This window comes from Rasamsonia emersonii (genome assembly GCF_000968595.1).
Source record: "Rasamsonia emersonii CBS 393.64 chromosome Unknown ctg1118621759663, whole genome shotgun sequence".
Classification (NCBI taxonomy): Eukaryota; Fungi; Ascomycota; class Eurotiomycetes; order Eurotiales; family Trichocomaceae; genus Rasamsonia; species Rasamsonia emersonii.
This window is the reverse complement of record NW_013563350.1, coordinates 197,504-211,872: the sequence shown is the minus strand read 5'-3', so window position 1 is coordinate 211,872 and position 14,369 is coordinate 197,504. Positions and strand designations below refer to the sequence as shown.

At 52.3% G+C, this 14,369-nt stretch overlaps 4 protein-coding genes across 4 annotated transcripts; 1 reads left to right on the top strand and 3 right to left on the bottom strand.

Annotated features, from left to right (window-relative positions):
• Positions 1 to 1,134: 1,134 nt before the first annotated feature.
• On the bottom strand, positions 1,135 to 4,276 carry T310_0112 (Signal transduction protein BroA; the record flags this gene model as incomplete). Its single annotated transcript, XM_013477067.1, has 4 exons — positions 1,135 to 2,271; positions 2,335 to 3,245; positions 3,277 to 3,935; positions 3,999 to 4,276. The coding sequence occupies 4 exons, from the start codon at positions 4,274 to 4,276 to the stop codon at positions 1,135 to 1,137; spliced, it is 2,985 nt and encodes a 994-aa protein (XP_013332521.1).
• Positions 4,277 to 5,264: 988 nt separating this feature from the next.
• On the bottom strand, positions 5,265 to 7,014 carry T310_0111 (Mitochondrial DnaJ chaperone (Mdj1); the record flags this gene model as incomplete). Its single annotated transcript, XM_013477066.1, has 3 exons — positions 5,265 to 5,436; positions 5,494 to 6,743; positions 6,820 to 7,014. 3 exons carry the CDS (start codon positions 7,012 to 7,014, stop codon positions 5,265 to 5,267), a joined length of 1,617 nt encoding a protein of 538 aa, XP_013332520.1.
• Positions 7,015 to 7,467: 453 nt separating this feature from the next.
• T310_0110 (Lon protease-like protein) lies at positions 7,468 to 10,962 on the top strand (the record flags this gene model as incomplete). Its single annotated transcript, XM_013477065.1, has 3 exons — positions 7,468 to 10,450; positions 10,515 to 10,732; positions 10,789 to 10,962. 3 exons carry the CDS (start codon positions 7,468 to 7,470, stop codon positions 10,960 to 10,962), a joined length of 3,375 nt encoding a protein of 1,124 aa, XP_013332519.1.
• Positions 10,963 to 13,191: 2,229 nt separating this feature from the next.
• T310_0109 (uncharacterized protein) lies at positions 13,192 to 14,143 on the bottom strand (the record flags this gene model as incomplete). The annotated part of the gene is made up of 3 exons (XM_013477064.1): positions 13,192 to 13,471; positions 13,593 to 13,852; positions 13,889 to 14,143. 3 exons carry the CDS (start codon positions 14,141 to 14,143, stop codon positions 13,192 to 13,194), a joined length of 795 nt encoding a protein of 264 aa, XP_013332518.1.
• Between the last annotated feature and the right edge of the window lie 226 nt (positions 14,144 to 14,369).

Here is a 14,369-nt window from a genome sequence, read left to right as displayed (position 1 = left end):
GAATTGAATCCTTTTTCTTTTTCTTCTTTTTTTTTGGCCCTGCCCTACTTGCTTGCCCTATGCTTGCAAAGATTGGAAATTGGGGATTGGGGGTACTTACTTATACTTACTTCTTGCATTGATATCATATCCTTTTCTTTTTCTTTTCGTTTCCTTTCTTCTTATTCTTGTCTTCTTGGCTTTTTTTTTCTTGGTTTCGTTTTGTTTCCTCCTCTCGGCGCGAACTGGCTTTGATTGGCTTTGAATTGGCTTTGAATGATGATATCAGATGGATCATGGATCGATCATGGATCATGGATTTTGATTTCTTTTTTTTTTGTGAATTTTGAATTGATTTGATTTGAATGGGACGGGAGGGGATTGTTTCGTCTCTTTATGTTCTGCTCTGTTCTGCTCTGCTCTCAGTTCTTTTTCTCCTTTCTTGATGACTATGACTAACGAATGACCTTGGTATATTATTTACTCAACTCGGTTATGTTACGGTGTCCTGGCGTTATTTGCTTATTCTCCTTTCTTCATCTCTATCTATCTATCTATGGACATTTGACTCTGACTGACTGACTGATTGACTGGATATACATACATACATACATACATATATGGATACTTACTTACTTATGGGAATTTTTATATTTTATGTAAGGCTACTATAGTATACGTACCATATTCATCGCTTGCCTGACTGCCTACCTATCTATCTACCTAGACGTAGAGCAAAGCATCCTGGTAGGTTCCACTTATATATATGTCCTCGTACTACTACCGCTACTATTACGATATTTGTTATTTTATTACACTTTCCGTTTCGTATAAATTTAAGAGAATCAATAGTAGCAGTCAGTACATGATAATAAATAAATAGTTTATTCATTCATTCCTTTCCTTTCCTTCTCACTCATACCCGGGTATGTTTCGAAACGTACTGTACGTACACCTATTACATGGGGACAGGGGGGATAAAAATGACTGCAATTCGAAAAGTCGAACGCCGAAAACGACATTTAGACAAACATGACAACATGACTACAGGACGGACATGATCAAATGCAGCAACAGCAAGCACAAAAAAAAAGAAATCTAATCGTGATAGTAATACCTCAATAACCCCTTCTAACAGTTTACTTCCAGTTTACTTCACTTCCATGCATTCAGCCCCGCCCATGGATCATTCGGTGATGATTGCTGTTGCTGTTGCTGTTGTTGCGACTGCGATTGTGACGTTTTGTGGTGATGCTGGCTCGTCCCGTACGGCCTGCTCTGCGCATACCCCCCCGGCCCCGACGGATACGGCCCCGTCGTGGCCGGATATGTCGTCTGCGGACGTGGCGGCGGAGGCGGTGGAATATACCCAGGCGGGATGAACTGCGGCGTATGGGACGGAGGAGGAATGGCCGTGGCACTTGGCGGATAGCCGCCATACGGGGATGGCGTTGCTGTCGAAAAGTACTGCTGGTTCGGTGGCGGAGAGACGGGTGTTTGGTACGGATATGCCATTGGATTGTACCCCTCAGACAGTGGAGTTGCCGCTCCCTGCTGGAATGGTTGCTGTCCCGGGTAGTACGGCGCGGGCACGGCGGACGGTATATACTGTGGATATGGTGCAGGAGGCTGTGATGGAGGTGCTCCAGCATGCGAGGCCGGAGCAGCAGACGGATAATGGGGCGATGAGACAGGAGGAGACTTAGTGCCGCTCGAATGGGAATTCCCCTTGGCAGGAGGCGGCGGTTTTTGCTTCGACGGTGACGACGACGACGGTGCCGGCTCCGTTGACAGGCGCTCCATCAACTGTCTCAGTTTTTCCCGCTCTCGATCCTCTTGTCCCGAGGCACTGCTGGCCTTGTCGCGCTCGATCTGGTTGAGAAGCTGCGCCCCTTCGGATCGTCGGTTGTTGACAAAGGTATCGACGTTCTTCCGGAGACTTTCCACGGTCTCTCGCATTTCAGTGTAGAAGCTCTGCGCCTGGGCGAGCCCCGAGACCAGCTCGCGAAATGCGTTGTAGACCTTTCTGTAGCGCGCCATCACCATATTTCGCTGCCGCGTGATCGCCTCGTACTTGGACTGCTCGGCTCGAACCCGCTTGTCCTGCAGCAGATCCCCGTACGTCTTGGTCAGTTCTTTCATCAGCGATGCCTGCTTGTGATTTGCTTGGATGATGCGATTCTGGTGCGGCCGGAACTTCTCCAGTTCGGCCTGAAACAGCTGGTTCTCCTGCCCGCTGCCCAAGGATTTCTTGTTGAGGATGAGGACATTTGAGATGTCATCTTCGTGGACCTGAAGACCGTCAGTACGTCATCAAAAAAAAAGGTTCAAAATAGAAAAAAAAATTCTGCAAACCTTCTCTTTCAAGTCCTTCAAGACTTGCGCCCGCTCCCGTTTCACCAGATTGAGTTTCTTCAAAAGCTCCTCGACCTTCGCGATCTGCTCTGCGACAGATTTCTTCCCCTCGTCCTCAACATCATCCAGGAGACTTCCTTCCGCAGGAGGAGAGTAGGGACTGGCTTGTCCGTTCCGACTTGATTTCTGTTTCGCTCCCGCTTTGATCATGGCCCGCTGGAACAGAACGTCGGCTTCGTCTGTCTCGCCGGCCGAGCGCATTTCATCAAAATCAGCTTCGTATTGTTTCATCGTGGCCATCAGCTGTGCATCACTCGTGCTCGCTTCGTTGATTGTATCCCGATAACTTCGAATGTCGCTGCGGAGCGTGGCGTTGAGCCGTGAACTGGGCTGCTGAGACCAATCGGCGCCGTATTTCGATCGCATCTTCTCACACACGCTCTCCTCCATATCAAGCTGCCTCGTACATCGGTCCAGGATCTCGAGTATTGCTGCCTTGTGCTCCTGCAACTCATCGAACTTTTTGTGGAATAGCTCGTGGCCGGAGAGCTCTTCGCACCACAGCCGGAATTCTTCATCCACCGTCATTTCCTGGTCCATGCCTCCCTTAAGGATATTGAGACTGCCCGGCAGCTTGAGATAGTCCAGACTGGCCGCCATCTCGCCATTGGCCGTCTCCACCTTTTCCGTCTCTGCGCGGATCAGCTTCGCCTTCTCCTCGTCATACAGACTCGCTGACTCGGTGACGGACATGGGCACTAGTTTCTGGAAGATATCCGGGCCGATTATCCGTTGAATGTCCTGCCCCTGATACAGCTCACTGACGGGGATGGCTTTCGCCGCGGGCAGCTTCGCGACCGCAGACAGTCCCGCTTCATTAGGAACCGGCTGGTGGTAGATGAAATCGTTGTCTTTTATCGACGACGCCAATTTTTCCTTCACCCGGGTGAGATGACGCTTGATGATCTCCGTCAAGCTCGCTCCCGCATCTGGAGGCAAGTTCGCGGTCGCCGGAACTGAGGATGGAAAAAGATTTGGCCCAGTTCAGGGCTGCAGTCGACAGCTTCTCAGCCAGCTGCAGTCGTGCAATGGAAACGCCATGGGATCCACTCTCCGCATCGGCGATCGCCTGATAATAGCTGGCGATGGACGAAAGGTGAGATGCCTTGGCCTGCACGACAATCCCCCAAACCTTCTCAAAGATGCCTTTGCTGACATATTCCTGGACCGCATCGGCCGCCTGCGAATACAGATAGGCCGATTGGCTGGCCAGCTTTGCAAGAAACCCGGGTTTCTTTTCGTCCGCGACCTGCTTCTCCAGGAACACCTCCTGGGCCTGGGCTAGGATGATGTTTATGAGGGTCTTGATCGTTTCGCGGCTCAGGTCCGTCGACGGCGCGTGCAGGAAGTTTTCGTTGATATAGGTGAACATGCCCGCAGAGGCTTGGAAGGAATGATAGGCCGTCTTGAGACCAATGTCCTCGGCGCGGTTCTGATTCGCAGCATGGCAGGAGAGGACGGCGGAGATGTTGAAGATGATGGAGGCTTTTTCATAGGCGAGGGAGTACTGGGAGGTGGCTTTGTGGGTGAAGGCATCATACCTGGCGCAAACACATCCATTTGTCAGACTGTACATATGACTCTGAACTTTGCTGCCTGCTTACCATGTAAAGGAAATCTTGATATGGTTCTCATCGACGGGAAACCTGAGGTCCAGAAGCTCTAGCTGGCCGTAGTATCGGTATAATAGATCTCGCCCCGACGCGCTGTCCTTGCCCGCCCCTCTCATATCCTGCCGGAGCCGATTCAGGGTAGTGCATTCTTCGTGGTAGCGCTCGGGATCGTCGCCGTATGCGGTCCTGATGTAGTCCTTGAGGGGCTGGACCCAGTCGATCTCGTTGGTCTGCTTGAGCGGACATGACAGCATGGGCGACTGGACCATGGTGACGGCAGATAGGAGCAGACGCTCCTATCGAGGAAAGACAAAGGCGTCAAGAGAGATGAGGGCGACAGAAGAAGTCGTGGTGGTGACGAGATACGTCAGGGCGGGATGGAGGAACAGTGTGGGGTAGAAGGAAATCGCTCGGACTAACAACACGACTGCTGCCTTGCCTGAGACCAGAGAGCGATGTCTCGAAGAAACATCCAGTCCGAGCGATCGCACACGCAAGAAGGCCTCGCCGTCACAGATAATGTCAGATCAGATCTGGTGCTGCTCCCTGTGCGACGGGCGAAGGAAGGGATGCGGGCGGGCAGCCAAGCTCCCTCAGCCACCCGCTTAACGGCTGCGAAAAACGACTGCCCCATGCAGAAACCCGCGCCCCAGGACGGACAGACCAGCCCAGGGCCCCAGATCAGCTAAAGGGCTGCGATCCATCTGCAAGGTTGCTGGCGTTGGCGCCCTGCAGGACGAAGCACCGCCAGAGCCTCGATCGGCGCTCTGGTTGGGTCTCTCGCTGCACGTCGGGAGCCGCCGTCACCAGCGAGCATGGCCGCCGTCGCCTACCAACAGCTCTGACAGCGACTCTGTCTCGCAGCTCGTAGCCATTCATTGATAATCACAGCAGTAAAATTGCAAAGAGCGGATACTTCACTGCGCTGTTACAGTCTGTACCAAATCAAAGGCGCTTCAGCTGGAGTCTGGAGTCGTCTTTATTAGAAAGTAGGGAGGTTTTCCAATACTATTGTACAGGCATCTCGATGGTGATCTACGAGATGATCAAGCCCAGTCTATTTGGTACATTACAACTATCATGACGAGTCATCTCAAGATAGGGAATGATGAAACATGGTACGGAGCAAATGAAGAAATACCCACCAAACCCTAAATGAACACCAACTCGCCGGCGCTATGATTCAAATATTTGTCCAGGAAGAAAGAACGAAACGTCAATAACACAAGAAAAGAATAGAGAACGGGAACGAACAGCTCAGCCGGATCCCGAGGCCTTCTTGGGCTCGTCTTCGCTCGCGTCGTCTTTCTTAGTCGAACCGGAATCCTTGGAGCCATCGGTGGCTTTGTTCAGCAAGCGGTGCCATGCAGATTTGAGGAAGCCTTCGTTCTTGTGCGAGCTGTCGGACGAAGTGGTGCCAGAGGTCGAGCTGTGATGGTTTTAGCCGGTATTCGGAGATCGAGAAGAACAGGGGATGACGGCCTACCTGTCCTTGCCAACGTTCATGATCCGTTTGGCGGTCTTGTCGCCCATCTCGTCGGCAAGCACCTCGAGAATCGTTCTCTGGTTAGCGGTCAGGTATTTGGGCATCTGAACCTTGAATTCGACACGGAGGTCGCCTGCGCCTCGGCCTTTACCGCCGAGTTTCTTCATTCCCATGCCCGACAGAGTGATCCGATCTCCCGTTCCAGTCCCCGTGGCCACCTTCACCTTGACTTCGCCCTCCAAAGTCGGCACTGTAACCTCACCACCCAGCAGCGCGGTGGTCAAGGGAATCGATGCCGTGTAGAGAATGTCCGAGCCCGAGCGGCTGAACCGGTGATCCGGAGCCACGCGGATGGAGACGTAAAGGTCACCTCGTTGTGTGCGAACACCCGGAGCCGCAGCGGTGCCCGTCGGAGGCGCATCTCCCTCTCCGGCAACCCGCAAGCGCATTCCATCCTCAACGCCTCCGGGAATGTCGATGTGGACTGTCCTCCGATCTCTCACGACACCATTTCCGCCGCAGGAACCACACTCGGAACCTCGGGGAACGACCAAACCTGAGCCACCGCAGGCGTCACACGTGCTGGCCATCTGGAAACCGCCTTGCATGAAGTGGACGCGAGTGCCAGAACCGTTACATTGTTTGCATTGTGACCGCTTCGCGCCCTTCTTGAGCCCGTCACCTTGGCAGGTATGGCATTGTACGAGTGGCGTGATGAAAATATCCTTTCCCGTACCCTTGGCAGCCTCCATGAAAGAAATGTTCGTCTGCACTTCGATATCCTCCCCGACCAGAATGGACTCCTGGAACGGCGAACCGCGTCCTCTCCGACCAGCACGGCGAGCCCCTCCCGTGAAAGCACCAAACAAGTCCTCAATATTGATATCGGCCGTAAATCCACCAGGGAAACCGCTCCCAAAGCCGTGGAAGCCGCCAGCTCCAGCAAATGGATTCCCACCCGCACCCGCTCCAGCCGCCGCGTTCGGGTCAAATCCTCCGTTCTGGTCGAATGCTGCGGGACCATAGCGGTCGTATGCTTCTCTCTTCTTTGGATCGGACAGAAACTCGTATGCAGACTGCGCCTCGGCAAATTTCTCCTTGGCATCGGGTTCCTTGTTGGTATCAGGGTGGTACTTCTTCGCCATCCCGTAGTAAGCCCGTTTAATATCCGCGGCGGATGCATTTCTATCGACCCCAAGCACGCTGTAAGGGTCTTTCATAGCCTGGAGCGCAGAAGATGTGTGGAATCCCTGCATGCGAAAGTGATGAGCTACATCTACACTACAGAAAGCAAACCACATCCGTGGACCTGGGGGAAACACATACCCTCAGGGATAGCCGAAAGGTATCATTTTTCGACCGCGAACCATCTAGTCCCCGTCGGGAGGAAGGCGTACAACTACTGTGAAAAGACCGCGCATGGGACTGTCGTCGAACGTTGGGACATGGCCGCGATGTCCGAACGAGAAGACGGGCGGGGAGAGCGACTGCCTTGGGCAGTCCGGCTGGAGTTGCGCTCATTCCTCGTTAATCTGCATCCACAATACAAGCGCCGAACGTGTTCTTCTCTCGCAGTCTGCCGACGGACAAGTCAGATAAATGGGATGGACGAGGAACGGTATTCTGACGCTGAATTGTTTACCGGAGCCAAGCCAGCTGGTTGACGCCGGGAATCTTCGAGGCTAGTCGAAAAAGTTTCCCGGCGGATAGACCCGGAGGCCGGAAAAACAAAAGGCCGCTATGATCTCAGCGATCCCCGACAGTCGGAGAACGAGACAGCGTTGCTCGGAGTGCATTCACCAGTCGATCCTCTCTCGCAGCTGGCTATTCCTGCGCTTCACGCTTTCTCTCGCGCTTGCTCTTCTCTTCCGCTGTCCTACCTGCCCTGTCCAGACTCTCCTTTTCCCTGACACGCCTGTCTACGGTATTTCTCGGGCCTGCACGTGCCCTCCCTATTCAGAAGCATCAAGTAGCATGCTTCGCGGCCAGAGCCTTCGATGGAGAGCTGCGCTCCACCATGCACAACGCAATGTGAATCCTAAACCGTTTCTCCTCTCTCCCCGATACCATGCGACTCTCCGATCGGACCTGACGTCTTCCCGCTTTATCCGGTCTGCCATTCCTGCCCCGCGAGCTTTCTCATCCAGCAGTGTCCGCCGGAAAGAGAAGCCTCCGAATCCTGGAGAAAGGGCGGAAGAGGAGGAGCATGGTGAACAGGTGAAAGAAGATAAGGAGACGACCAAGTCTCCGGAGTTGCGACGAAAGCACGGTGATGCGGTAGAGAAGCACGGGTCGCAACAGGACGCTGAGTCTCCAGTGGCGAGTTCCGGTCGACGGAAAGACAGGAATGCGGCGGAGAAAGATGGGCAGGCAGAGGAGGCGAGGAAGGGAAACAGTCTTGACGAGCAGTACAAAGCCCGGGAAGGGAAAGGGGACTCTGGCTCTCCATCTCCGATACCTGTATCCGGCGGCGGGTCAGATTCGAGACCAAGTGGCTCAGGCGGCAGTGGAGAAGATGGGGGAAGGCGAGGCAGGAGAGAAAGGGCTCTACAGAAGCCGTCTGTCCCAGACGTCTATCCCCAGGTGATGGCTATTCCCATTGCCAAGCGCCCTCTATTCCCAGGCTTCTACAAGGCGATCACCATCCGGGACCCCAACGTGGCAGCAGCCATCCAGGAGATGATGAAGCGCGGACAGCCATACGTGGGAGCGTTTCTCTTCAAGGATGAAGATGCGGATGGGGATGTGATTGAGAGTCTGGATGAGGTGTATAACGTGGGAGTCTTTGCCCAGATCACTGCTGCTTATCCTCTTCGTGGCGCAGAGACCGGAGTGACTGCAGTGTTGTATCCTCACCGCAGGATCAAGATCACATCCTTGTTGTCACCAAACGACCCCTCGAGGATGGGCCCTGCCGAACAGCCGATCTCGAGAGACATCTACGATAGGCGAGGGGATGTCGTCGCGAGCTTTGAAGAGGGCCCGGTCGACAACCAACTGACGAGAGAAATCTATCACTACGAACCTACAGCATTTTTGCGCAAATACCCCGTCAGCCTTGTCAACGTCGAGAATCTTACGGAAGAACCCCATGACCGCAAAAGCCCCGTGATCAGGGCGGTGACGAGCGAGATTGTCAACGTCTGCAAGGAGATTGCTACCCTCAACCCCCTATTCCGTGATCAGATTTCCGCTTTCTACACCGACCAGTTCCCCGGAAACCTGAGTGACGAACCGGCCAAGTTGGCAGATTTCGCCGCAGCAGTGTCTGCAGGCGAATTGAAGGAGATGCAGGAGGTTTTGGAGACGATGAACATTGAGGATCGACTCCCCAAGGCGCTGGTGGTGCTAAAGAAAGAACTGATGAATGCCCAGCTGCAGTCCAAGATTTCAAAAGATGTCGAAGCCAAGATTCAGAAACGACAACGGGAATATTGGCTGATGGAACAGATGAAGGGAATCAAGAGGGAACTGGGCATCGAGACAGACGGCAAGGATAAGCTGGTTGAGAAGTTCAAGGAGAAGGCAGAGAAACTCGCTATGCCGGAAGCGGTCAAGAAAGTCTTCGAGGAAGAACTGAACAAGCTGGCTCACCTCGAACCCGCGGCCTCTGAATTCAACGTCACTCGGAATTATCTGGACTGGATCACGCAAATTCCATGGGGTCAGAAGAGCGTGGAGAACTTCGGAATCAAGCACGCGATGACAGTCTTGGACGAGGATCACTACGGACTGAAAGACGTGAAGGACCGGATTCTTGAGTTCATTGCCGTTGGAAAACTCCGTGGAACAGTTGAGGGTAAGATTCTGTGTCTGGTTGGCCCGCCTGGTGTGGGCAAGACCAGTATCGGAAAATCGATCGCTCGCGCCCTCAACAGACAATATTACCGATTCTCTGTCGGAGGCTTGACCGATGTTGCGGAGATCAAAGGTCATCGACGAACCTACGTGGGGGCACTTCCGGGACGAATCATTCAGGCTCTGAAGAAGTGTCAGACGGAGAATCCCTTGATTCTCATTGACGAAGTCGACAAGATCGGGCGCGGCCATCAGGGCGACCCGTCCTCTGCTCTGCTCGAGCTCCTTGACCCGGAGCAGAACTCCTCGTTCCTCGACCACTACATGGACGTCCCTGTGGACTTGTCAAAGGTTCTATTCGTTTGCACGGCGAACGTGACTGACACGATTCCGCGGCCGCTCCTGGACCGCATGGAGACCATTGAGCTCTCTGGCTATGTTGCGGACGAGAAGATGGCCATTGCGGAAAAATATCTTGCTCCAGCGGCGAAGGAGCTCAGTGGATTAAAGGATGTCGACGTTCAGCTGGAAAAAGATGCTATCGAGGAGCTGATCAAGTCTTACTGTCGGGAGAGCGGTGTCCGGAACCTGAAGAAGCAAATCGAAAAGGTTTATCGGAAAGCCGCGCTCAAGATCGTCCAAGACCTCGGAGAGGAAGTATTATCAGAGGAGGCAGCGATAACGGAGGAAGGGAAGACCGCTCAGCAGGAAGAGGCGAAGCAGGGAGGGACCGATCCCAAGGACGTTTTATTAGAGCCGGAAAAGTCGACGACCGAGGTTCCGCGGGTGGCCTTGAAGGTGCCGGACACCGTGCACGTCCGGATTGGTAAAGACAGTTTGAAAGACTACGTCGGGCCCCCTGTCTTCACATCGGATCGACTTTATGATACTTTACCACCGGGTGTGGCCATGGGCCTGGCCTGGACAAGCCTGGGAGGGGCCGCCCTGTACGTCGAGTCGATCCTTGAAAATACGCTCTCACGCGACTCGCGACCTGGATTCGAGACGACTGGCAATCTCATGAACGTGATGAAGGAGTCTACCCAGATTGCGTATTCGTTCGCCAAGTCAGTGATGGCAAAGGACTTTCCAGAAAACCGGTTTTTTGAGAAGGCCCGGGTTCACCTCCACTGCCCTGAGGGTGCTGTCCAGAAGGATGGTAAGTTCCATTTCCTTTGAATTATTGGTTTCTTGAATGTCTAATCCTAACGATCCATTTTCAGGCCCTTCTGCCGGTATTACCATGGCCACTTCTCTGCTCTCCTTGGCTCTGAACCACTCTCTCGACCCAACCATCGCGATGACGGGTGAGCTCACCGTCACTGGCAAAGTTCTTCGTATTGGGGGGCTTCGTGAGAAGACGGTGGCCGCTCGCCGTGCCGGCGCCAAGGCGATCATTTTCCCAGCTGACAACATGTCCGACTGGCTGGAACTTCCAGAGGTACGTGTAGATCGACTGTCACAGGAACGACTCAGCTCTTGGCTGACTATGTGCAGAACATCAAAGAGGGCATCGAAGGCCATCCCGTGAACTGGTACTCCGATGTGTTTAATATCGTCTTTGCAAACCTGGACCGGGATGCGGCGAACAACGCCTGGAAGGAGCAACTCGCCAAACCCGCTGAGGAGGACCAGCACGAGAAGCGGAATGAAGAAGAAGAAGAAGAGTAATTTGCCCAGCAATTGATGTCTTATTGTTCATGTAGTGCTTGGGAATTTTGGGTATATATTTAGATCTTCTTTTTCTGAGCCACCGAATAGGTGGTCCTTTTTTTTTTCTTTTTCTGTTTTTTATATTTATTTCCCTCTCCCAGTGCGGTTTTTTTTTATTGCCAAGGCATATGGACATGGCCCTACTTCGTGATCTGATGGGGAAATATGCATTGCCCGGAGTTTTGAGCTTTGATTTATATTCCTTCTCTTCCTGTTTTCTCTATTGGCGGAGATCTCTACGGGTGATAAATAAATAAAGGTATGGGGATAGTTGTTGTTAGAGGGGACAAGCGCCAGTAACTTATTATGATGGAAACGAATCAAAAAAGAAAACACTCTCCGCTCCAGAAGCAACAACAGCATTGATCTGTATCCATGGATATGTGAATTAATTAGGTACTCGATTGAATATTAGTGAAATTGCATTTTCTGATCGGTTGATCTTATCTTCACCAGTTCCAGAATCCGCGTGATTAGATCAAGGAGTGTCCTCGAATACGTATTTATTGGTCGTTTTCCATCTTGGTGATGTGTGATTATAGTAATATATATATATAGTACACTGACAGAGAAAAGATATCTATTCTCAGACTACCTCTAAAGATAATAGTCGCAATCCTTTTCACAGTGCATGGAGAGAATTCACAGGCCAGTCAGCCCCCGAGCTCTGAGCCTCAATGTCTAGACGATTTCGGCGAATTCACTAGGGATGATTTGGACAAATGTGAGTTTGTTTCGCATTTCTTTCTTTTTGATTGATCTATTGAATAGTAATAGCTCAATTATTAAGGGATATCTTAGTCAGTAGTCTACCCGAAAATGAACTCGTTGCAGCTAGTTGTCCTCAGCCTACCCACAATCCATCTAAGTGCCGTTGCGGGTGACATGAGCTTCCATGGAGCATGCTATGATTAACCACTTTTTGGATGAATATTTGTCTACACTCTAGTATTTTCAAGACGACGGCGGGGCTGTGGCTGGTAGCTCTTTGAACACATTTACATGCAATGATGGCAGGAATCCCCTCCCAAAGACGAACCAGCCTCTCTGTCTGCCATTATTATGGACGCGCTGGGGAGTCAGATTGCCAGACAACAGCCTTCTTTGAACAGCCTTTGCCGTGACTCGTTTCGCGGATATTGTTGTCCAGCTTCAACGACTATTAGCTCTCAAAGTGGGACCAGTATGCTACTTCTACGAGATCTGCAATGTCACCCATTCTTTAGTTTCACGCGAGCCCAGCAGCGATGGCCCGCGATGACCCATAGTTTCTGCCCATCTTGACCGATCTATCCATCCAGTGCAGACCTTCCAGGATGGCCTGGCGAAGAGGCATAAATAAGCCATTGATTGCTTTGGGGAAGAAGAGATTTCACTGCATTTTCCACTGAGGTATGGTATGAGGCTATAGAGAATGAGTTCAGTCAGAATCAACCCAGCCGTTCTTGGAGTTGCAGCCGTACTGTACTGTACTGTACATATATACAACGTCATGTGGTCTGTAGATACATCGAGGCGAGTCTTTTTCAAATTCAGCGCTGTAACGAAAACTCCGAATCGCTGCCTCCAGTATCGCAATAGCCGGTTCCAAGCTTCCAACGTTAGTTAGATGGACTACTTGTCAAGCCTAAGGCACGGACTAGGGCGTTAGTTACCTTAGGTAGTTAGGGCATGCAAAGTCTATCCTGTCCCATCCTATTATCCGTATCCGAACTCGACCAAGAGAATTCTTTCCCATTTTATCGTCTAACCTTTTTTTCCCTTTCGCTCCTCCTATCCTTGATTTACCCTAAATCAGAATATAATGAAGGAGCTGTTTCTCTGTTATTGGACGGCAGAGGCATGTCTGCCCCACAGAGCACGCGTGGTTCACGCCTTGCAACAAGCAACAATGACAACTTGCGGGCGATTCTTGAGCTTCGGGAATCAAGATGGGAATATGCCCCGTCCATAGGAAGGGGATTGCTGTATTAATCGTAGAAGGATGCTAGGAAACGGGGGACAAAAAATTCTTTCTGCGGATGCAGTCCTCTCCCCCTATTATTCCAACTGAACCCTCTTATCTACATATTATCTACATACTAGTTCTTGAGACAAATCTGTAATCACACAATGACTGCTCCTCGGCCACCTCGATTAAATCCTATACTTGAGAGCATGTGGAGGGCACAGCGCTGCACGATAGGTTCAATCACCACCCTTTCCTCCTCTCAGCAAACACAATCCCGACCAGGTCGAGTCCATGTACTTGGACTGGGCAGCATCGGCACGTTTGCCGCCCATTCGGTGTCTGAAATCCCCAATGGCCCATCTATCACTCTTCTCGCGCATCGGAGATCCCTTCTGGACTCGTACCGCAAAAACGGCAGTCGGATACTGCTGCAGACCATGGAAGGCGAGCATATCAGCTCGACGGGCTACAGCTTGGAGACCTTGCATGATGATGGCCTTTGGTATCGAGCAGCATCTGCAGAATCATTAGAAATCAAACCAAGTCGTAACAGAACCGCTAGAGAATCTCATCCTCTGCGTCAAAGCCCCGCAGAGAGTGGCCGCCCTCCGCCCGCTTCAACAGCGACTAACCTCACAGTCCAACATCCTCTTCCTCCAGAACGGCGCCGGCATGATCGAGAAAGTCAATGCGCATCTCTTCAGAGACCCGCAGACCCGTCCCAACTATCTCATCGGCGTCATCTCCCACGGCGTGACACTCAACTGCCCATTCAACATCACTCATACCGGATTCGCGGCGACGGCCATCGGCTGCGTGCCGCGTGAAAACGCGATAGGTGTAGACTCCTCCTCTTCCTCCTCCTCGACCATCCCATCGAACTACCTTCTCCAAACTCTCCCCTTATCGCCACGTCTCAGCGCAACCTCGTACAGCTACACGGACGTTCTCCAGATCCAGCTGGAGAAGCTCGCCGTGAACGCCTTCTGCAACCCGCTCTGCGCGTTGCACGACGCGAAGAACGGATTCCTCTTCACTATGCCCGAGGCGAGGAGGGAGATTCTCACCGAGATCTCCAAGGTAGTCCTCGCCTTGCCGGAACTGCAACACGTGCCGGGCGTGGCGGAGCGATTCTCGGTCGACCGGCTGGAGGATACGGTGAATGGGATTATCCAGACGACGTTCCATGCCACTTGTTCGATGGTGTGTGACGTGCGTGCAGGGAGGGAGACGGAGGTGAAGTTCATTAATGGGTGGTGGTTGAGGATGGGGAGGGCGGTTGGGATCCAGACTCCGGTTAATGATAGGTTGGTGGAGCAGATCTTAGAGAGGACGGGGAAGAAATAGAGTTGGTGACGAAGGAGATGAAGATGAGGCTGCGACAAAATCTCCGTGAAGACGAGGGTAGAAGGAA